Genomic DNA, 19,744 nt, shown 5'->3' with positions numbered 1-19,744 from the left:
CAATTTGGCCACAGCAAGGTCCCATACACAGCAACGTGATAATGACCAGCACCTCTGACACTGCAGCACTCCCTCAGTAGTGCACTGAATTAACAGCCTGGATTATGAGCTCAAGACTCTGCAGTTGGACTTGAACCCACGGCCTTCTGTCTCAGATGTGAGAGCGTGCTACCTACTGAGCCACGGCTGGGTTGGTTGACCTAAGCTGGAGAAACCGTCGGACAGTACATTTGACCTCACTGCCCTAGACCAAGGGATGGGAAGATGATGTGCATCTCAGGCTCCCTGCTGACCAGCAATCCTTCCTCAAAGGTGCACATGTGTGGCTGTTGAGTGAAAGCAGAACTACACTCAGCAGTGACCCCAATCCTCAATCAAATACTTTGCCAAAATTCACAGCCCAAACTCAGACATCAAGAATGACTAATTGTCGGAGGTACCGAAGGGGCCCTGACAAGATTCGACATCTTCGGAGGGAGTGGGGGAAGAGGAAAGTGGAATTGAAAAATGGAATTAATAACTGGCAGAACCGAATGAAGAAATTTGCAGTAATCCAGATTTCAGAAAGAATCAGAGAGCTTGTGCAAATTCTAACCGCTTCAATTGCTTACAGGGTTAACGATCATAATTATAGCAGATGGTCTTCTCTACTGCGAGACAGAAGATCTTGAATTTATGACTGCTTGATGGAAGCTAGGGCTGGGGGAGGGGTCCCTCAGCGCAAAGCTAACAGCAGGAGCAGGAAGCAAGGGTCACTTAGGAATTTTATTTTCTCAGGATAAACATCCATTATATTGGTTAAACAATAGGTCTGAGACTGAAAGGTAGCTTAATGTTTTGTGTAGGATCCTTCATCTATAGTAATGGTGGTTGGCCCACTTGTCCATTCAACTCTGAGACCCTGGTGCAAATCCAGCCCAAGCAGAAGGGGATGCAAGTCTCCTCTCTCGCCTGGTTGGAAGGATCTTTAATGAAATGACATCAACCAGTTTCAAACACTTCCCGTAGAATGCAGGTTAAGATACAAGAGTCTAGATTTGATAGAATTACATAGAATGCACAGCACAGAACCAGACCATTCGGCCCAATAAGTCCATGTTTATGTTCCACACGATCCTCCTCGCGCCCCTCTTTATCGAAACCCATCAACAGATCCTTCTATTTCTCTCTCCCCCAGGTGTTTATCCAGCTTCCCCTTAAATGTATCTATACTATTCGCCTCAACTACTCCCTGTGGTAGTGAGTTCCACATTCTAACCACTCTCTGGCTAAAGGAGTTTCTCCTGAATTCCCCATTGGGTTTATTAGTGACCATCTTATATTTATGGCCCCTAGTTCTGGTCTCCCCCACAAGTGGAAACATTTCTGCCACGTCTTCCCCATTAAACCCTTTCAGAATTTTAAAGACCTCTATTAGGTCACTTCTCTGCCTTCTATTTTTGGAGAAAATGTTCTTGTATTTTGCTAATTTTTCCATTATTTATTCCAGAAATGCTTTTGGAGGGTTTTCAAAAGAATATCCATGATGATCTTGTGACAAAATGGACAAAGGTTCAAAATAGAAAAAAGCAAATTTAAGACTGATAGTGGGAGGTCTCAACACATGAAATGGACTTTTGGGTAGAGTACTGGAGCCAAATGTTCTGGAGTTACTTAAAAGATAGTTGGATACCGGCGTGGGGGAAGGGGAGGAGGATCTTTCTAAATGGACGAGCTGAGATGGGCCAAATAGCCTCACTCATCTGTATCTCTCTGTCGACATGTGGTGTTAACAGAATATTGTTGACAGCTCCTGCAAAGAATTTACACGTACAGATAATAAGAACAGATTTGTTTTACAGTTATTCCTGGCCCTCCCCCCAGCTCCTTAACCTCTGCCATTTACTCTTTCGTTTAAAAATAAATCAGCCTGACACCATGGTGCCATCTTTCATTTCATACTCTTCAAGATTACAAAGTATTACAAACTATCTGCGGCACAGAAACAGGCCTTTCGGCCCACATGATCCATGCCGGTGTTTATGCTCCACACGAGCCTTATCCGACCCTACTTCATCAACATATACCTTTCTCCCTCATGCGCTTATCCAGCTTCCCCTTAAATGCATCCATGCTACTCTCCTCAGCTGCTCCCTGTGGGAGCGAGTTCCACATTCTCACCGCTCTCTGGGTAAGGAAGTTTCTCCTGAATTCCCTGTTGGGTTTATTAGTGACTACCTTATACTTACGACCTCTAGTTCTTGTCTTGCCCGCAAGTGGAAACATCTTTGCAATGCCTATACTTAGAATAAGGACCCGCCCATTTAAAACTGAAATGAGGAGAAATTTCTTCTCTCAGAGGGTTCTAAATCTGTGGAATTCTCTGCCCCAGAGAGCTGTGGAGGCTAGGTCATTGAATATATTTAAGGCGGAGATTGGCAGATTTTTGAGCGATAAGGGAGTAAAGGGTTATGTGGAGTAGGCAGGGAAATGGAGCTGAGTCCATGATCAGACCAGCCATGATCTTACTGAATGGCGGAGCAGGCTCGAGGGGCCAGATGGCCTACTCCTGCTCCTATTTCTTATGTTCTTATGTTCTTATCCTATCGAAGCCTTTCCAAGGTGAGAAATATTAGTGCTGGAGAATGGCACAATTTACACCTTGCAAATCCAGTTTCAGGATCAAAGCACTCGCAGGTCAGGTACAGTACGGGTAAGGTGCCTCTAAACTGTCACATCATGTATTACTGGGTTAGGTACAGAACAGGTTAGAATATAGATCGCTCTACACTGTCTGATGAAAACACTCGCAGGCCAGGTACAGTATGGGTAAGGTGCCTCTAAACTGTCACATCATGTATTACTGGGTTAGGTACAGAACAGGTTAGAATATAGATCGCTCTACACTGTCCGGTCAAACACTCGCAGGCCAGACACAGTATGGGTTGGAGCAAAGTTTCCTCGATACTGACCAATCAAGCAATCCATGTCAAGCATACACAGTTAAATGAAAAGTAAAGCCTCATCGACACTGTCCCATCAAGCACTCCCTGGTCAGGTACAACAGAGTAAAGCTCCCTCTATAGAGTGCCTCATCTTGGCATGTGAACTACTTTAGCACAGTGGCTCAAATTCTCTATTCTATTTTTTCCTGGAATTTTTGGTATTTATTGACATAGTAGCATATTATTTGTTATATACTTATTAACACATAAACAGCAGTACTTATTAATAAATGCACTGGTTAAAATGCTGGGTGCTTCAAAGCTGCAGTCTGAAACTGGTGTGTACACTTCAATCTGCACAGGTTCCTGATCAAACAACAATTAAACTCTGAATGACCCGAGCCTCGGTTTAAACACAATTAGACATTGCTGTCTCAAAGAGACACACTTCACCTTAGAGAATAAGGCAAGTAAAAACGTGTCATTGAATTTATCACAAGCAACCTCACAGCAGATCTGCTAGTATTAATAAAATATTTTCAAAATTAACAGCACTTTTATTTTGGTAGTTGACGATATTGCCCGAATCTCCCCCTGGGCTCAACTCACTTGCTGCTGAAACCCTCATCAATGCCTTTATAACCTCCAGGCTTGACTATTCCAACGCCCTCCCATCTTCCACCCTCCACAAACTTGAGCTCATTCAAAACTCTGGAGCCCGTATCCTAACTCGCACCTAGTCATGTTCACCCATCTTCTTCTACTTAGGCGGTCCCTCAAATCGAGGATGACTTGTTTCCACGCCAAAAAGGGAAGTGTTCAATGAGTTCACACGTATTTCAATGAAGGACCTAATATTCTAGGTCCCGAACTGCATATTGCAGGGTGGAAGATGCCTGTGCTCTGGAATTCTCTCCCTAAACCTTTATACCTCTCCCTCTTGCTTTAAGATGTTCCTTAAAACCTATCTCTTCTGTCCTAATATCTCTTTATGTGATTCGGTCTCAAATTTTGTAGGATAACGCTTCTGTGAAGCGCCCTAGGACGTTTTGCCATGTTAAAGGCACTATATAAATGCAAGTTGTTGTTGTTGTCTTTTGGAAGTTATCATTGATGGTTAGGTCACAGGTGAGTCAATTACAGAGAAAACCTCACTGCACTACACTTTTTCCTTTTCCCCACACTAGCCATTCTGTGGCTTCCCTGAGTGAGATATAGTGTCAAAATAAGATCTAACCTTTACAGCACAGAAGGAGGCCATTCGGCCCATTGTGTCTGTGCCGGCCTTTCGCTAGAATGGTTTGTGCCTTAGGCCCTTGCCCAATTAGAATGTGAGGCTATTCAAACTATTTCACACACAGAGCAGATCTAAATGATTGTCCTCACATCAGTCTGGATTGGATTAGCGCTCAGGGTGAAATGTCAGTGCTTTAACCCGCTGCACCACATGGTCCTTAAGACACAGTTTATATGTAAACACATCTTATAGCTACAGGAGAAAATTGTGACAGAAGAAACAAACTTTGGCATTTCATATAAATGGCATTCATTTTATATTTTATTGCCCTGTCATATCTCTTTTGGACCCAGTACAACAGAAAGCTTTTAGTGTCAAAATCTTGAAGTACACAGCATCAATAATGTGAAGCTGGTGTGAAAATTCTGCCTTATGCTCTTCAAAAGACTTAGAACAAAGCATATGAGGAAGCTTTGTCTAGTCTTCTGTTTCTTAAAAAATATATATCAAATGGCTGATTTCAGAAGTAATAACAAAGCAATTTGCAAAGTGGCAAAACTACTTTATAATCTGTTTATTCCTATGGAAACACGGAGTGGAAGCTATACCCTGATCACTGAACTGGAATCGGTCGATAAAGTTTGAGTACCAGGGACTGAGGGAGTCACGTAATGCAGGAAATTCGGTGCATTGAGCCTCTGGAGAGGTGCGGCCCGATAGGAAGGGGCGAGGCCATGGAGGGATCGGAATATAAGTATGCGAATTTTAAAATCGAGGTGTTGCAGGACTGGGAGCCAATGTAGGTCAATGAGCACAGTGGGTGATGGGTGAACGGTAAATTGGTGCGAGGCCGGCCAGGAGAGCAGTGGAATAGTTAATCAGCTCAAGGATGTCTGTCTGCTGGAATCCCAACTACATTAATGGCAATAGAGAACAGCGAAGGGCGGGGGAATATGCAGCGGCCAGATTCAAAGGAATGGAGAGCGGATGGGGGGGCTTGAGAGAGGGGAGGGAGCGGAGATCAACAAACTCAGCAAACACTGAAGGTCAAACTAGAACCTTGTCCCCACGCCTGCGTGGTAAGACACCACTCGGGACTGGAGGCTAACCAACTGAGCAATTGGCACAGTTTAAGAAAAAGCAGTTTCATTTATTTATTTCTTTTTGTAAAAATGATTCCAGTCTGCTGGCTATTAAAGTCAATGCTTCAAAGCCTGCGCAAATTGATTTTCCAGAATGTTCTTCACATACTTTCTCTAAACTTAGTCCCATATCAATAATAAAAGCTGTCACTTTTAATCCACTGCATTCTCCTTGCACTTCTCTCCTATCTGATTATTGTTAACGACTCGCTGAAGTCTCCCTTCTTGACGAGCTGCCAGGTAAAATTTGAGAAACAGCCAACCAAGCAGATGCTGTAAATGCAGGTGAGAGGTTCGACCTCCCCTCACAGCTGACCTCCGACCTCTGAACAGCCATCTTCCAATTCCACTTTCCTCGCTCCATGATTGATTTTCTTTTCTCCTGCTGAAAGAACTTGGTTAAAGACATTGGTCGAAGTGTGTGGCGTTCAAATCAAGTGTTGTCCCTGATATTAAGGAGCCAGTCAGTCTTGGATTTGGGGTACTGTCCACTTTCCACAAACTCCCAGCTCCCAGGCCTGGTCTTAGGGAATAGACTGTGGCTCGATTTTAACCCGAGGGAACCAGGTGGGACGGCAGTTAAAATCAACCGGCAGATCTACCCTCCGATATCAGGCCTGCATCCAGCCATCTTCAACTTTAACCTGGTCTTCTGAGGCCAGGCCAGAAGCTGGCAAGCAGGGAAGGATGGGGATGGGGGGAAGGGTGTGTGAGTGTGTCCTTTCCTTATTGGGATCCGATGATGTTACTGAGCACTGACCGCTACAGCTGTAACCGGCAGTCAAAGTGAAGTCGGAAGAGGTTTGGAAGCAGACGAGGCCATTTCAAAGCAAGTTTTCCTTTTGTGGGGTCAGAGGGAGCAGGAGTGCTCCTTCGGGCCTCACGAGGAAAGTTTAGGCCTTCCCTGTCCCCATACTCCCCCCCCCCCCCCCCCCCTCCTATACTCCAAGGACCCTGCCTTCCTCCCTCTGCGGAACCGCGGTCCCCACACTAACCTGCAATTTCCCCAGACCAGCAGCCACTTCTGGGCGGGAAACCTTCTGCCGATTAAAATCGCCACGGCCTCACTCTACCGTGGCAATCTAACTGTAACCCGCCGGTAACCCACTGACAGTTAAAGTCCTCATTGTTTGCGTCTGTGTCTCATGCTGTAGTGGTCTTGGTTATTAGCTATTAAGTTATGAGCAGCAAAGCAAACACCAGGACCTGGCCCTTGATTCTCCCTTTGCCCCCTCCCTCCCGTACCTCTCGCTTCCTCTGTGTGCATTTGGATTTGGCATTAGGATCAGACAATTTTGCTCCAAGATTGAACAAATCACCTCGGCCTGTTGCTCACGCTTCACAGCACAAGGTTATCCCCATGAAGATTTTTGCATCATGTCCTGCCACCTCCCCCAAAAACTGCACTAGGATGCAGGAAAAACCTGCTGTCTCATACCTCGCCCCCCAGCCCCACTGGCCTTCGCGAGGGGTCTCTGTTTCTCGATACTATAATCGGTACTATGATAGCCGGTATGTTGGTGAACGTTCCCATCTTGTTTCTTCCTGTCTCCTCCCCCCTACATCCTCACCATGTTGAAAGCAGGACCCATTTCCTCCTCTGACCTTTGCCCGCGTGCCAGCGTTCGAGAGTGGGGGCACACGTGACCTTTCACCCCACCAAATCCATGGCGCTGAGGCCAACCCTTCACTGTTCTTCCGACTCAGGAGTAGCTAACCCTGGGAATGAAAGCAGCAACCTTCCTCGTCAGTGTGACTCAATACCAAGGCATTTACCCAATGGACCAACATTGGGGAGCCTGCCAAGCCCCTTTAACGCAGAGCCTGGCAAAGCCTGCACCCGCATGTTGGGCACAGATGTTCCTCACCATCCCACCAAAACACAATCTGAACCTTTTGCCTTTTTTTCTCTTGCTGACAATTTCACAGTAACATAAAATAGTGCAGCACAGTTTGTCGGGCAGTTTGGTCTGTCTGAGAGCCACAAAGTAGATGTCTATGGTGAGACCAGTTGCGGAGACAGACGTCTGCTATGACTTGAGGAATGTAATTCGAAACCCCGATCTTCTGCAGAGAATAATTCCACACTGGTTAACAGCTGCGGCCTGATTTTCCCATCCATTGAAATGAATGGGAGGCATAAGAACATAAGAAATAGGAGCTGGAGTAGGCCATACGGCCCCTCGAGCCTGCTCCGCCATTTAATTCTGCAACTGGCGTGAGATGTTCCCCAACCACAATTCCTCTCTGAGCTCAGCCCAGGCCATACTTAACACCCAAGCGGTAAAGATGAATATCAACTCCATCAGCTTTAAGCTGCATAATGTGTGTACAGTGTGAGTCAGCACCCAAACAACTTCATTTCACCACAGCCCCGACAGCGAGTGCTAGAACCCCATTTGATTTCAGGGATCATCACAGTCGGGCCTGTCCCGTTTACACCCGGCATCCATGGACATAGAATCATACAATCATAGAATAGCACAGCACAGAAGGAGGCCATTCGGCCCATCGAGTCTGTGCCAGCTCTTTCGAAGAGCAATCCAGTTAGTCCCACTCCCCCGCTCTTTCCTCAAAGCCCTGCAATTTTTTCTCCTTCAAGTATTTATCCAATTCCCTTTTGAAGGCTGCTACTGAATCTGTTTCCATCGCCTTATCAGGCAGCGCATTCCAAATCTTAACCACTTGTTCCATGAAAAATGTTCCCTCGTGTCGCCTCTGTTTCTTTTGCCAATCACTTTAAATCTGTGCCCTCCGGTTACCGACCCTGCAGCGTGTCCACTGATACCAAGCAATTATCATCACTGTTATATATGCTAAGCCATGCTGCTTTATTTGCACTTATTCTTATTGTGCGACTATTTACTTTGCTGCATTATTTATTTTCTTTGTTTGTCACAGTTTGTATTATTTTATTGTTGCTGCCTTCGTTATTGATCACGCCCTTCCTGATCGTGCCAACAGGGCCTCATTATAAACTAGCTGTTTTAGCTAAATTCATCTCCCGTGTGCAAATATTTGAAACGCATACAACATGCCAATGTGGCAGGGGAACCACAGGCTGTCCTGAAGAAAGAGAAAGCCCCTTTATTCACAAACAAAGCTCGGAAGTCCCGCTGAGATACAATGGTTAATGGCTGACACGGGTTGTGTCTGCAGCACTGTTTCTCCGACAGATCGAAAGTCTTATGAAGGTTGAGCAGGTTGGGTTGAAACACATTGGAGTATAGGGGAGGGGGAGTATAGGGGAGGGGCAGAGCGGGGGAGAGGAGAGGAGGGGGAGAGAGGAGCAGTGGAGGAAAAGAAAGAGGGGAGAGGAGTGGAGCTGAGGGGGGAGGGGAGGGGAGTGGAGATCAGGAGAGAGGAGGGGATGGGAAAGAGGGGAGAGCAGAAAAGGGGAGGAGAGTGGAGATCAGGGGGAAAGGAGCGGGGGAGGAGAAGGGAGCTGAGGGGGGAGGGGAGAGGAGAAGGGAACGGAGGAGAGGAGGAGCAGCGTGGAGGGGAGAGGAGTAGAGGGAGAATATCACGCAATATACACCCCCACACCCCCCCCCCCGATATATACGCTCCAGTGAAAGTATCTGGTCCACATTCTGCAGCTGATAAGTAATTTCACACAGGGCGTGGAAGGAACACCTGTTGTATTTATTGCCCAATGCCCCAGTGTACCTCCTTGTGTTCTCTTTTATCTGTTGATGTTTTCTCAGTTAAAAGAAGTTTTCACTGTCACTAACTCTAGGATTGAAAACCTCGAATAAGCAATGGAAAATGTGTGGGACAAGGGAGCTATAGGACTCAAAAGCTAATGTGTCAGATCGGTACAGTGTGTAAGAGAGATGTCAGAACGGTAAGGAACCAAGGAAAGACAGGAACATTGTGTGTCCTGGAAAACTGAAGTTTTTAAGCTGATGGGTTGAGCAGCAGCCACTGCCAAAATTTAAAAAAACAAATCGTGATACATTGACTAGTTTGGTAGCTCAGCTATTTCACCACTTGGCTCCCAGTTACAAAGATAATGTGTTGGGCCTCAGCCTACCAGTGTAGATGTGGAGGGTGTTTACCATTAATCTTCTGCCCCAGAGGAAGATGTGTTGACCACTGTGCTCCCAACCCAAAAGACGAGGCGTTCAAAACTCAGGTTTGACAGGCAGTTTTACGAACATATCTTCACTGTACAAAAGTCATCAGTACATGGCTGATCCACTCGCTGTGGTAGCCAATTACAAAGTAGCTCAGATCAAGAGCTCCAACGCAAACGCAAAGAGGAAACATGACAACAGGAGGCAAAAGCAGCTGACAGAAACACATTGAACAGTATCTTGCAATGCTGTACAAGTTCATTTTTGTACCAATTATCACCCAGTGCTTTATAAAACAATATAAACCATCTCTTACCTGAAGAAGCCAATAGCACCTCCGGTGGAAAGTGGGGATTATAGAAGAATGGACATAGCAGCCATAAAGACACTGTGAAGACAAAAAGGTAAAGAAATGACTGAGTTTTCCCCTGGTCAGATTCAGTGCTGTGACGTATATTTTTTCAGATGTTTGCCTCTCAACGCTGACTTATGCTGAGGTGTGGTTCCACAGGAACTAGCCCACCTCCAGCGTCGCGTCGAAGTGACTATTCTTTATGGGAGGTAATTCTGTTATGATTCCCTTCCAGCAGGGAATGAGGCCTGGAATGTTGTTGCCCGATCTCTGACCCTTGCTCCCTGTGAGGGCAGCTTCCTGCTGGGGGGGAAGGGATTGTGCAAATACCCCTGATACATGAGACTTAAGTGTTACAGGCTATTTGACTGCTGGGGCATCACAGCCAAGCCCAATCCTGGCCTCCCCTATCCTGGGTATTTCCCTGGATAGAGATCAGGAGTGGGAACTGTGCCCAATATTTCTTTCCCTTCCTATCACAGGGTAACCGAGGCTAACTGTAATGCGCAAAACATGCCCCAGCTCGTGTAGCTGCAAGAGTATGGGTCGACAGCCTCTTGTGGCTTCCAGAACCTGCGTGAGAATAGCAACCAAGGGTGTGAAATGAAGGAGATTAGCGACTCAGTGGGGAGGCCAGGCCATCAGAGGGAAAGGGATCATACCTGGCATGCAGAGCCAACACACTCTCCCCAAAAACCAACACCCAATTCTTAACACAGCAGTTAATATTGATTCAGTCAGATGCAAGTGAGATAGATTTCTTGCAGAAAATATTTTGGATACAGTTCCTGAGTAATTTGGGACATGACATGTGGTGAGTGCTGGGGAGGAACGGGTGACTTTGGACCTCTGGTTCCCAAAGCTCTCCACCAGTGGGAGTTTTCCTCACCTCATGTCTGGCTCTATTGTAGACTCATTGATAGAGACTGATTGCTGTGATTAGTCAACAACTCCGTTATTGTTGTATCGAGCGACTATCAGGATGGTAGAAGGTGAACGAGATGGACCTTGATCTTTTCTCATCCAGCAATTCCTATACTCGCATGATATTACTTGGGAAAAGCTGGTACACATTTCTCAAAACTTAACTGGCCTTCCTAGGATGGTTGGCATCAAACTTAAGCCATTTTTACACTCATAGAATCATAGAATGGTTACAGCATGGAAGAAGGCCATTTAGCCTGTCGAGTTCGTGCCGGCTCTCTGCAAGAGCACTTCAGCTTTTCCCACTTCCCCGCCCTTTCCCTGTAGCCCTGCAAATATTTTTCTTTCAGGTACTATCCAACTCCCTTTTGGAAAGCAGGGTTTGAGTCTGCCTCCACCACCCATTCAGGCCGTGCCTTCCAGATCCTAACCACTGGCTGTGTAAAAGTTTTTTCTTATGTCGCCTTTGGTTCTTTTGCCAATCACCTTAAATCTGTGCCTTAATTCAGATGCAACAAACCACTCCTGCTAAAAAAAACACCAAGATCTCAGAAATTGAAACACAAATCATTCAAATCTGCAGGAAAGGAAATCAGCTTATTTTTAAATCTCCAGTAAAGGCCTTTAAACTGAGGCGGCGATTTCTCTGTCATCAGGCGGTATTCCTGGACGACCAAGACAAGTCAGATCCGAGAAATAAAAGCATTTAAAGAGCTGCCGCCTTTTTCTCTGATTTTCTTCCTGTCCTCCTGCAGTTATAATGTTTGTTTGTTCCTGGACCAGTTGGGCTTTTACCTGGCAGTTTCATGGTCAATTTTACCTCACATATTACCCGAGTTATTGAATTCAATTTCAAAACTAGCCATGGTGGGATTTAAACTTGCAAATCACTACATTGCATAGAAATTAGAGCACAGAAACAGGCCATTCAGCCCAACAGGTCTAATGCTGGTGTTTACGCTCCAGACGAGCCTCCTCCAGCCTTACTTCATCTCACCCTACCAACAAGTCCTCAGGATTGTTAGCCTGTTCACATAACCCCTGTGCTATAACATGGTGAATAACTATGTTGGTGAGAAACGAGAGTACAGCTGCCAACTGCGTATCTGTTCCCCGCAAGAGTCAGCAAACTGGGAAAGATAAAGTTTTACACTTGCAAACAAATGAAAAAAAAGTTTATCGAATGAAGGTGTGGTCCCCTTTAAATCCAGAACACAATGGAAGTTATAATTCACTCGGAATGCTTTGAAGTGTAATAGCTTATAGTTTAGGTACTGTCAGTGTCAAAATAGGCAGATGATTACTGCCTGCTGTACCATATCAGTGGACATCTTTCATTGCTGTCAGTGTGTAACCTATCTGTGTGTAACACCATGTTTCAGTCAGGTCACTCTAGGCCCTTTGTTGAAACACCCATTAAAGTCTGAGGAGGATATTCTGCTGAAGTATTGTTCCTTCAGAAATAAATTTGTTGCACAGAAAAAGACTAATTTTCAGTTGTTGCGCTTTAAATGCCTCACACTTTTGTGAGAGAATTTCACTGAGCCTTTTAAAATAATGCAGGGGCCTCCATGGGTCAGCCTCGCCCCTGCCCGCTCCCCCACCCTTACCCAGCCCAAAATCCTGTCCCACCCTCATCTGGTTTTGGACTGGAAATGGTGACAGAATTCCACAGACTATGCCAGTTGCTTGGTGCCCTTAAAGAGAGAAAGGTGAACATTTAGTGGGGTGGGGGGGATTATTATTTCAGTCCAAATCCTTGGAACTTTTAACGGAGCTATATCTTGTGATGCAGTATTATTTGAATTTAATTAAATGAAATGTTGGGAATCCGCACTGTTATAAATGACGTTGGGAATCCCACACTGTTGCTCAGTGGGTATCACTCTCACCTCTTGAGTCAGAAGGTTATGGGTTCAAGCCCCACTCCAGAGACGAGCACATAATCTAGGCTTACACTCCAGTGTAGTCCTGAGGGAGCGCTGCACTGTCAGAGGTGCCGTCTTTCGGATGAGACGTTAAACTGAGGCCCAGTCTACCCTCTCAACTGAACGTAAAAGATCCCACAGCACAATTTCGCAGAACAGGGGAGTTCTTCCGATAACTTGGCCAATATTTATCTCTCAACCAACATCACGAAAACAGATTATCTCATCATTATCACATTGCTGCTTGTGAGAGCTTGCTGTGCGCAAGTTGGCTGCCGTGTTTCCTACATTACAACAGTGACTACACTTCAAAAGTACTTGATTGGCTGTAAAGCATTTTGGGACGTCCTGAAAGGTCGTGAAAGGCGTTATATAAATGCGAGTCTTTCTTCTTCTTTAACCATTAGATTTCTGTACCCATAAATATGAGGACACGAGGAGTAGGAAGAGAGCCAAAGAGTGATTGTTGAATAAGTTAGCAGTGAAATTCATTGAAGCAGATTAGTATATGTGTGTGTGGGCGGAGAGACAGAGAGAAGGAATTGAGGGATATAATGAGAAGGTGGTTTGGTGAGGTTGAGGTCAATGAAAAAGGCAAATGTTTGTTGGGTCTAATGTGTCTCCTCACAATTCCTGTACTCCTATCACAGTTAGATGTTCGACTGTCCTGCTTTTGGATGCACGACTTAACTTCGAATTGGTACCTGTCAACCATGAGCATGCAACCAATCGTGTCAAATCACAAACAGCAAAGAAGAGACCGTAGCCAGTGACTATGGAGACAGGTTTTAATTCGCTATCAATCACTGTCCACTGGCTCCCAAGCTTTTTCTGTTACTCATTTTTCATGTTAACTTTATTTGATTCCTCTTTTAGCTCTCTTCATAAGCAACTGTTTAACACAAGCCAAATTAATTTAGTTAGGAATTTAAAGTTTGTTACATTTTCTTTAAAGCGGAAAGCAGCGGGAGTTATTTATTAATGAAGGCGATTTAGCAGTCTGCCTGATTAGCAGAGTAAGTGTAAATCAGCTTCTGAAGTGGCAGCACGTCTGTTCTCTCAGATGCCTGTGGATTCTCACCTTCTTCCTGCTGGGAAACTCAACCATACTTGCAGCCAAACATGGGGGTTTCCTCCTGCTCGAAATCCGACAGGCTCGACGCAAACCATCGAACCATCCATGGGACAAACAGCCATTGCATGACCCAATGATCAGTGAGAATGGCAGGGCCCAGCCGTCACAATCGTTACCCTCAACACGCAAACAGAATCAAAGCTCACAGAATCGTACAACACAGAAGGAGGCTATTCGGCCCGTCGTGCCTGTGCCGATTCTTTGAAAGAGCAGTCATGTTTACTTCCTTGCCTCGCTTTTTGTCCGTAGCCCTGTAAGTTCCTCATGCTCAAGTACCTGCCCAACGTCCTTTTAAAAGTACTTATGCAATCAGCTTCCACCACCTTTTCAGGGAGAGCGTCCCAGATCCTGACAACTCGCTGAGTGAAAAGATGTCTCCTCATCATGGGCAGACAGTTCGGGACAAAACCTACCAGTGCCATCTCACCTTCCAACACAGCAGCGTACAGGCCAAGAGCAGAACCTAACCCGGCTGCAATTTGACTCGAAGGGTAGAACATCCAAGGGTGCAGTATCGAGGAATACAATATAACTACAACAACAACAACTTGTATAGAAATATAGTGCCTTTAACATAGTGCAACATCCCAAGGCACTTCACAGGAGTATTATGGGATAAATAATTTGACACCAAGCCGCGTAAGGAGAAATTAGGGCAGGTGACCAAAAGCTTGGTCAATGAGGTAGGTTTTAAGGAGTATCTTAAAGGAGGAAAGAGAGGCAGAGAGGTTTAGGCAGGGAGTTCCAGAGTTTAAGGCCCAGGCAACAGAAGGCACAACCACCAATGGTTGAACGATTATAATTAGGGATGCTCAAGAGAGCAGAATTAGAGGAGCACAGACATCTCAGGCGGTTGTGGAGCTGGAGGAGATTACAGAGATCGGGAGGGGCGAGGCCATGGAGGGATTTGAAAATAAGGATGAGAATTTTAAAATCGAGGCATTGCTTAACCGGATGTCAATATCGGTCAGCGGGTGATAGGTGAGCGGAACTTGGTGTGAGTTAGGATACGGATAGCCATGTTTTGGATCACCTATAGTTTACGTAGGATAGAATGTGGGAGGCCAGCCAGGAGTGTGTTGAGGTAACAAAGGCATGGATGGACGCTGCTCCTATTTCATGTTCTTATGTTCTAATGAGCTGAGGCAAGGGCGGAGACGAATGTTACGGAGGTGGAAATAGGCGGTCTTAGTTATGCTGCGGATATGTGGTCGAAAGCTCGTTTCAGGGTCAAATATGACACCAAGGTTGTGAACAGCCTGGTTCAGCCTCAGACAGAAGTTGGGGAGAGGGATGGAGTCAGTGGCTAGGGAACGGAGTTTGTGATGGGAACAAAAAACAATAGCTTGAGTCTTCCTAATATTCAATTGGAGAAAATTTCTGCTCATCCACAGCTGGATGTCGGACAAGCAGTCTGACAATTTAGAGACCGTGGAGGGGTCGAGCGAAGTGGTAGTGAGATAGAGCTGGGTGTCATCAGCGTACATGTGGAAACTGATGCTGTGTTTTCGGATGATGTTGCCAAGGGGCAACAAGTAGATGAGAAATAGGAGAGGGCCAAGGATAGATCCTTGGGGGACACCAGAGGTAACTGCAGGGATATAACATTCCAACCTCTGAGTTGGAGGTAATGGGTTCAAGCCACCACTCCAGAGACTTGAGCACATAAACCAGGCTGACAATCCAGTGCAGTACTGAGGGGAGTGCTGTACAGTTAGAGGTGCTATCTTTCGATGAGACATTAAACCGAGGCCCCGTCTGACCCCTCGGGTGAACGTAAAAGATCCCATGGCACTATTTTAAAGAAGAACAGAGAAGTTCTCTCCGGTGTCCTGGCCAATATTTATCCCTCAACCTACATCACTAAAACAGATGATTTGGTCATTGTCTAAATATTGTTTGTAAGACCGTGCTGGGTGTAAATTGGCTGCTACCTTTCCTACATTACAACAGTACTTCATTGGCTATAAAGCACTTTGGGACGTCCTGAGGTTGTGAAAGGCTCTATATAAATGAAAGTTTGCTCTTTCTTTCTTCTGACAGGGTATAGTACTCAGGTACAATATCAATATAGAGGGTTATAAAGAAAGAAAGACTTGGATTTATATAGCGCCTTTCACAACCATCATCATCATCATCAGGATAGGCAGTCCCTCGGAATCGAGGAAGACTTGCTTCCACTCCTGAAGTGAGTTCTTTGGTGGCGGAACAGTCCAATACAAAAGCCACAGACTCTGCCACAGGTGGGACAGATATTCGTTGAGGGAAGGGGTGGGTGGGACTGGTTTGCCGCACGCTCTTTCCGCTGTCTGCACTTGATTTCTGCATGCTCTTGGCGATGAGACTCGAGGTGCTCAGCGCCCTCTCGGATGCACTTCCTCCAATTAGGGTGGTCTTGGGCAAGGGACTCCCAGGTATCAGTGGGGATGTCACACTTTATCAGGGAGGCTTTGAGGGTGTCCTTGTAACGTTTCCAATGCCCACCTTTGGCTCATTTGCCGTGAAGGAGCTCCAAGTAGAGCACTTGTTTTGGGAGTCTCGTGTCTGGCATGCGAACTCTGGTCTGCCCAGCGGAGCTGATCAAGTGTAGTCAGTGCTTCAATGCTGGGGATGTTAGCCTGGACAAGGACGCTGATATTGGTGCGCCTGTCCTCCCAGGGGATTTGTAGGATCTTGCGGAGACATCGTTGGTGATATTTCTCCACCGAACGTCTCAAAGCGCTTTACAGCCAATGAAGTACTTTTGGAGTATAGTCACTGTTGTAATGTGGGAAACACAGCAGCAAATTTGCAAAACAGCAATGTGATAATGACCAGATAATCTGTTTTTGTTGTGTTGATTGAGGGATAAATATTGGCCAAGACACCAGGGATAACTCCCCTGCTCCTTTTTGAAATAGTGCCATGGGATCTTTTACATCCACTTGAGAGAGCAGACAGGACCACGGTTTAACGTCTCATCCGAAAGGCAGCATCTCCGACAGTACAACACTGCACTGGAGTGTCAACTAAGATTATTTGTGCTCAAGTCCCTGGAGTGGGACTTGAACCCACAACCCTCTGACTCAGAGACAAGAGTGCCATCCAGTGAGCCACAGCTGACACTGTATAGTACCCAGGGATACCACATGAGTATAAGGTTACAGCTTCTGGGTACAATATAATTACAGGGTATAATATCCTGGGTACTATATAACGACAGGTACAGCACGGGTTAGATACAGAGTAAAGCTCCCTGTACACTGTCCCATCAAACACTCCCAGGACAGGTACAGCACGGGTTAGATACAGAGTAAAGCTCCCTGTACACTGTCCCATCATACACTCCCAGGACAGGTAGAGCATAGGTTTAGATACAGAGTAAAGCTCCCTTTAGGCTAATTTGTGTAATTCCAAGGTACTAACTCAGACACCGTTCTTAAATGTTTCCCAAGACTGTCACCCAGCAATGCAGCATCAGCTCAAGCATTTAAGAAATTTTGGACGAAAGTCAAGGAATGAGAGAGATGAAAATAGTTGAACCGGGCAAGAGAGATGTTTATGTTACCAATTCTTCGACCACACTTACACATCCTAAAGTCCAGTTCCACAGTTGGCGGCCACCATCTGGTACTTCACTCAATTAATATTCATGTGTGAGGCTCGACATTGTGTGCCAAAAGACTATTTAACCATTGGGGTTACACAAATGAGCCCAATCCCTCCCTCCCCTGACATCCAGACACACGGGTATTTTCTAGCATGGAGGTACTTCTGGGAATCCTGACTGTGATTTTACCCCTCTCTAGCTCGAGGGCACTGAGGCTAAGTGCAGGAGGCCAACTTCTGCCTCAAGCAAGATCAGCCAACTGATCCCACACCAGTATCTGTATGGCTCAATTCCACACGAGGCAGTCACCAGCTGAATGTCGAAGGAGCCTCCCTATGAGATTCTACGAGAGTCAGGTTAAATGGAAGCTTAATGCCACACTGAATCTACTTCATGTAACTGGGTTCCTCGACAATACGTTGCGACATTTCACTTTGTTACACTTTTCCGTTCTTTGGCCATTTCTATTCCATGCTTAATTATTTTAATAATGTTTAGTAGATTTGGGTTGGAAGGAAGAAAAAAAGCACAAAGCGATTACAATTCTGGTGTGACATTCTGTCATATCACAGCGTAACATCTTGTGACATATGTCATATTAAAAAAGGCATATCCTGTTCACTGTCATGGTGTGATAACACATTAGGAGGCATCATAAAAATCTGGATGTTATTTAAAACACTCCCATTTGGCTTACACAAAGAATACTTTCATTACAATGACAATTACTGAAGTGATAGATGCTCTGGTAAGGTCTCAAGTTACTCATACTTTTATGACCAATTCAAAATAGTGCCAGCGTGTCTATCAAATTTACCAAGTATTAGCATAATGCAAAAAAAATCTTTGTGTTATTCGCAAAAGAGTGTTGCATTTTCATCAGGACTATTTTAGGCTTGAAACAGGGGAGTTAACTGAGTGAAGGCCCAAAGCTTCCAGTGCTGGCCAGTCAAAGGACTGAAAACAGCGAGAGAGAGGGTGAGACAATTGAAGGAGCCACAGTTAGATGAAGCCAAACTTGGGTTTTCAAAAGCCTGAAGGTTATAGGAAGAACTCAGTGTTTGGATGAAGGGTACATGTGTGAAACATTACCCTGTCTTCTGTGGCTCAGTGGGTAGCACTCTCACCTCTGAGTTAGAAGGCTGTGGCTTCAAGCCCCACTCCAGAGACTTGAGCACATAACCCAGGTCGACATTCCAGTGCCGTACTGAGGGAGTGCTGCACTGTTGAAGGTGCCGTCTTTCAGATGAGACGATACACCGAACCTGTTTTCTCAGGTGGACACAAAAGATCCCATGGCATTATTCGAAGAAGAACAGGGAAGTTCACCCCGGGGTTCTGGTAAATATTTATCCCTGACATTAAAAGTTCCTTTAGCGCATTGTGTTTTGCATTTTGGCTGCAGTGTTTCTTACATTACAACAGTGACTACCCTTCAAAAGTATTTAATTGGCTGTAAAGCACTTTGGAAGACCCTGAAAGGTTGTGAAAGGTGCAATATAAATGCAAGTTCTTTTTTCCTTTTTCACTTTATACAGCAACTGTGCTGTGTATTTCCAGCAGTTACTGTCTATAGTTCAGATTTATTTTCTTTCTTATTTGTGAAATGCTGGGGAGGGGTACAAGAAAGAAGAGCTCTTCTGCGGCAGGGACTGAGATACCTCAGTGGGGCACGGTGGAAGGATCTTTACTCTGTATCTAACCCGTGCTGTACCTACCCTGGGAGTGTGTGATGGGACAGTGTAGAGGGAGCTTTACTCTGCATCTGACCCGTGCTGTACCTGCCCTGGGAGTGTTTAATGGGACAGTGTAGAGGGAGCTTTACTCTGCATCTGACCCGTGCTGTACCTGCCCTGGGAGTGTTTAATGGGACAGTGTAGAGGGAGCTTTACTCTGCATCTGACCTGTGCTGTACCTGCCCTGGGTGTTATATATGCAGACTATAGATATATTCTCTGTGTAGTCACTGTATAGTTGCATAAGATGGAGACTTGTTACTTAATGCACCCTTGCCACTGGACCAAGACCTCGTTCAGCTAAGCCCGTGTGGTTGCCGGTGTGTAGCGGCCACCCCACGTTAAAAGAACTCATGCACAGGCATCTTCCACTTCGTCAGAATGAAGTTCGGGACCTGGAACGTCAGGACCCTCATGGACAATCCCAACAGCAACAGGCCGGAATGCTGCACCGCCATAGTTGCCCGGGAACTCAGACGTTTTGACATTGACATCGCCGTCCTAAGCGAGACCCGGCGGGCAGGGGAAGGCCAGTTGAAGGAACATGGTGGAGGTTACACCTTTTTCTGGAAAGGGAAACCAGAGGCAGAATGCCGCCTTCATGGAGTCGGCTTTGCCGTCAAGAATGAGCTGGTCGACCACCTCAAAGACTCCCCCTGTGGGGTTAACGAACGCCTCATGACTCTCCGTATCACCCT

At 45.8% G+C, this 19,744-nt stretch overlaps 1 protein-coding gene across 1 annotated transcript in view; it reads right to left on the bottom strand.

The window, feature by feature from the left end:
* The window catches only part of camta1a (calmodulin binding transcription activator 1a), a 1,521,665-nt gene that overhangs the window by 772,758 nt on the left and 729,163 nt on the right, over window positions 1-19,744 (bottom strand). The window contains exon 5 of the mRNA XM_070860435.1: window positions 9,699-9,770. Coding sequence (XP_070716536.1) covers window positions 9,699-9,770 — 72 coding nt within the window. The remainder of the gene's footprint in view (window positions 1-9,698; window positions 9,771-19,744) is intronic.

The sequence above is a fragment of the Pristiophorus japonicus genome, chromosome 18, assembly GCF_044704955.1.
Source record: "Pristiophorus japonicus isolate sPriJap1 chromosome 18, sPriJap1.hap1, whole genome shotgun sequence".
NCBI classification, from domain to species: Eukaryota; Metazoa; Chordata; class Chondrichthyes; family Pristiophoridae; genus Pristiophorus; species Pristiophorus japonicus.
This window is presented reverse-complemented; position numbering and strand designations above follow the sequence as displayed.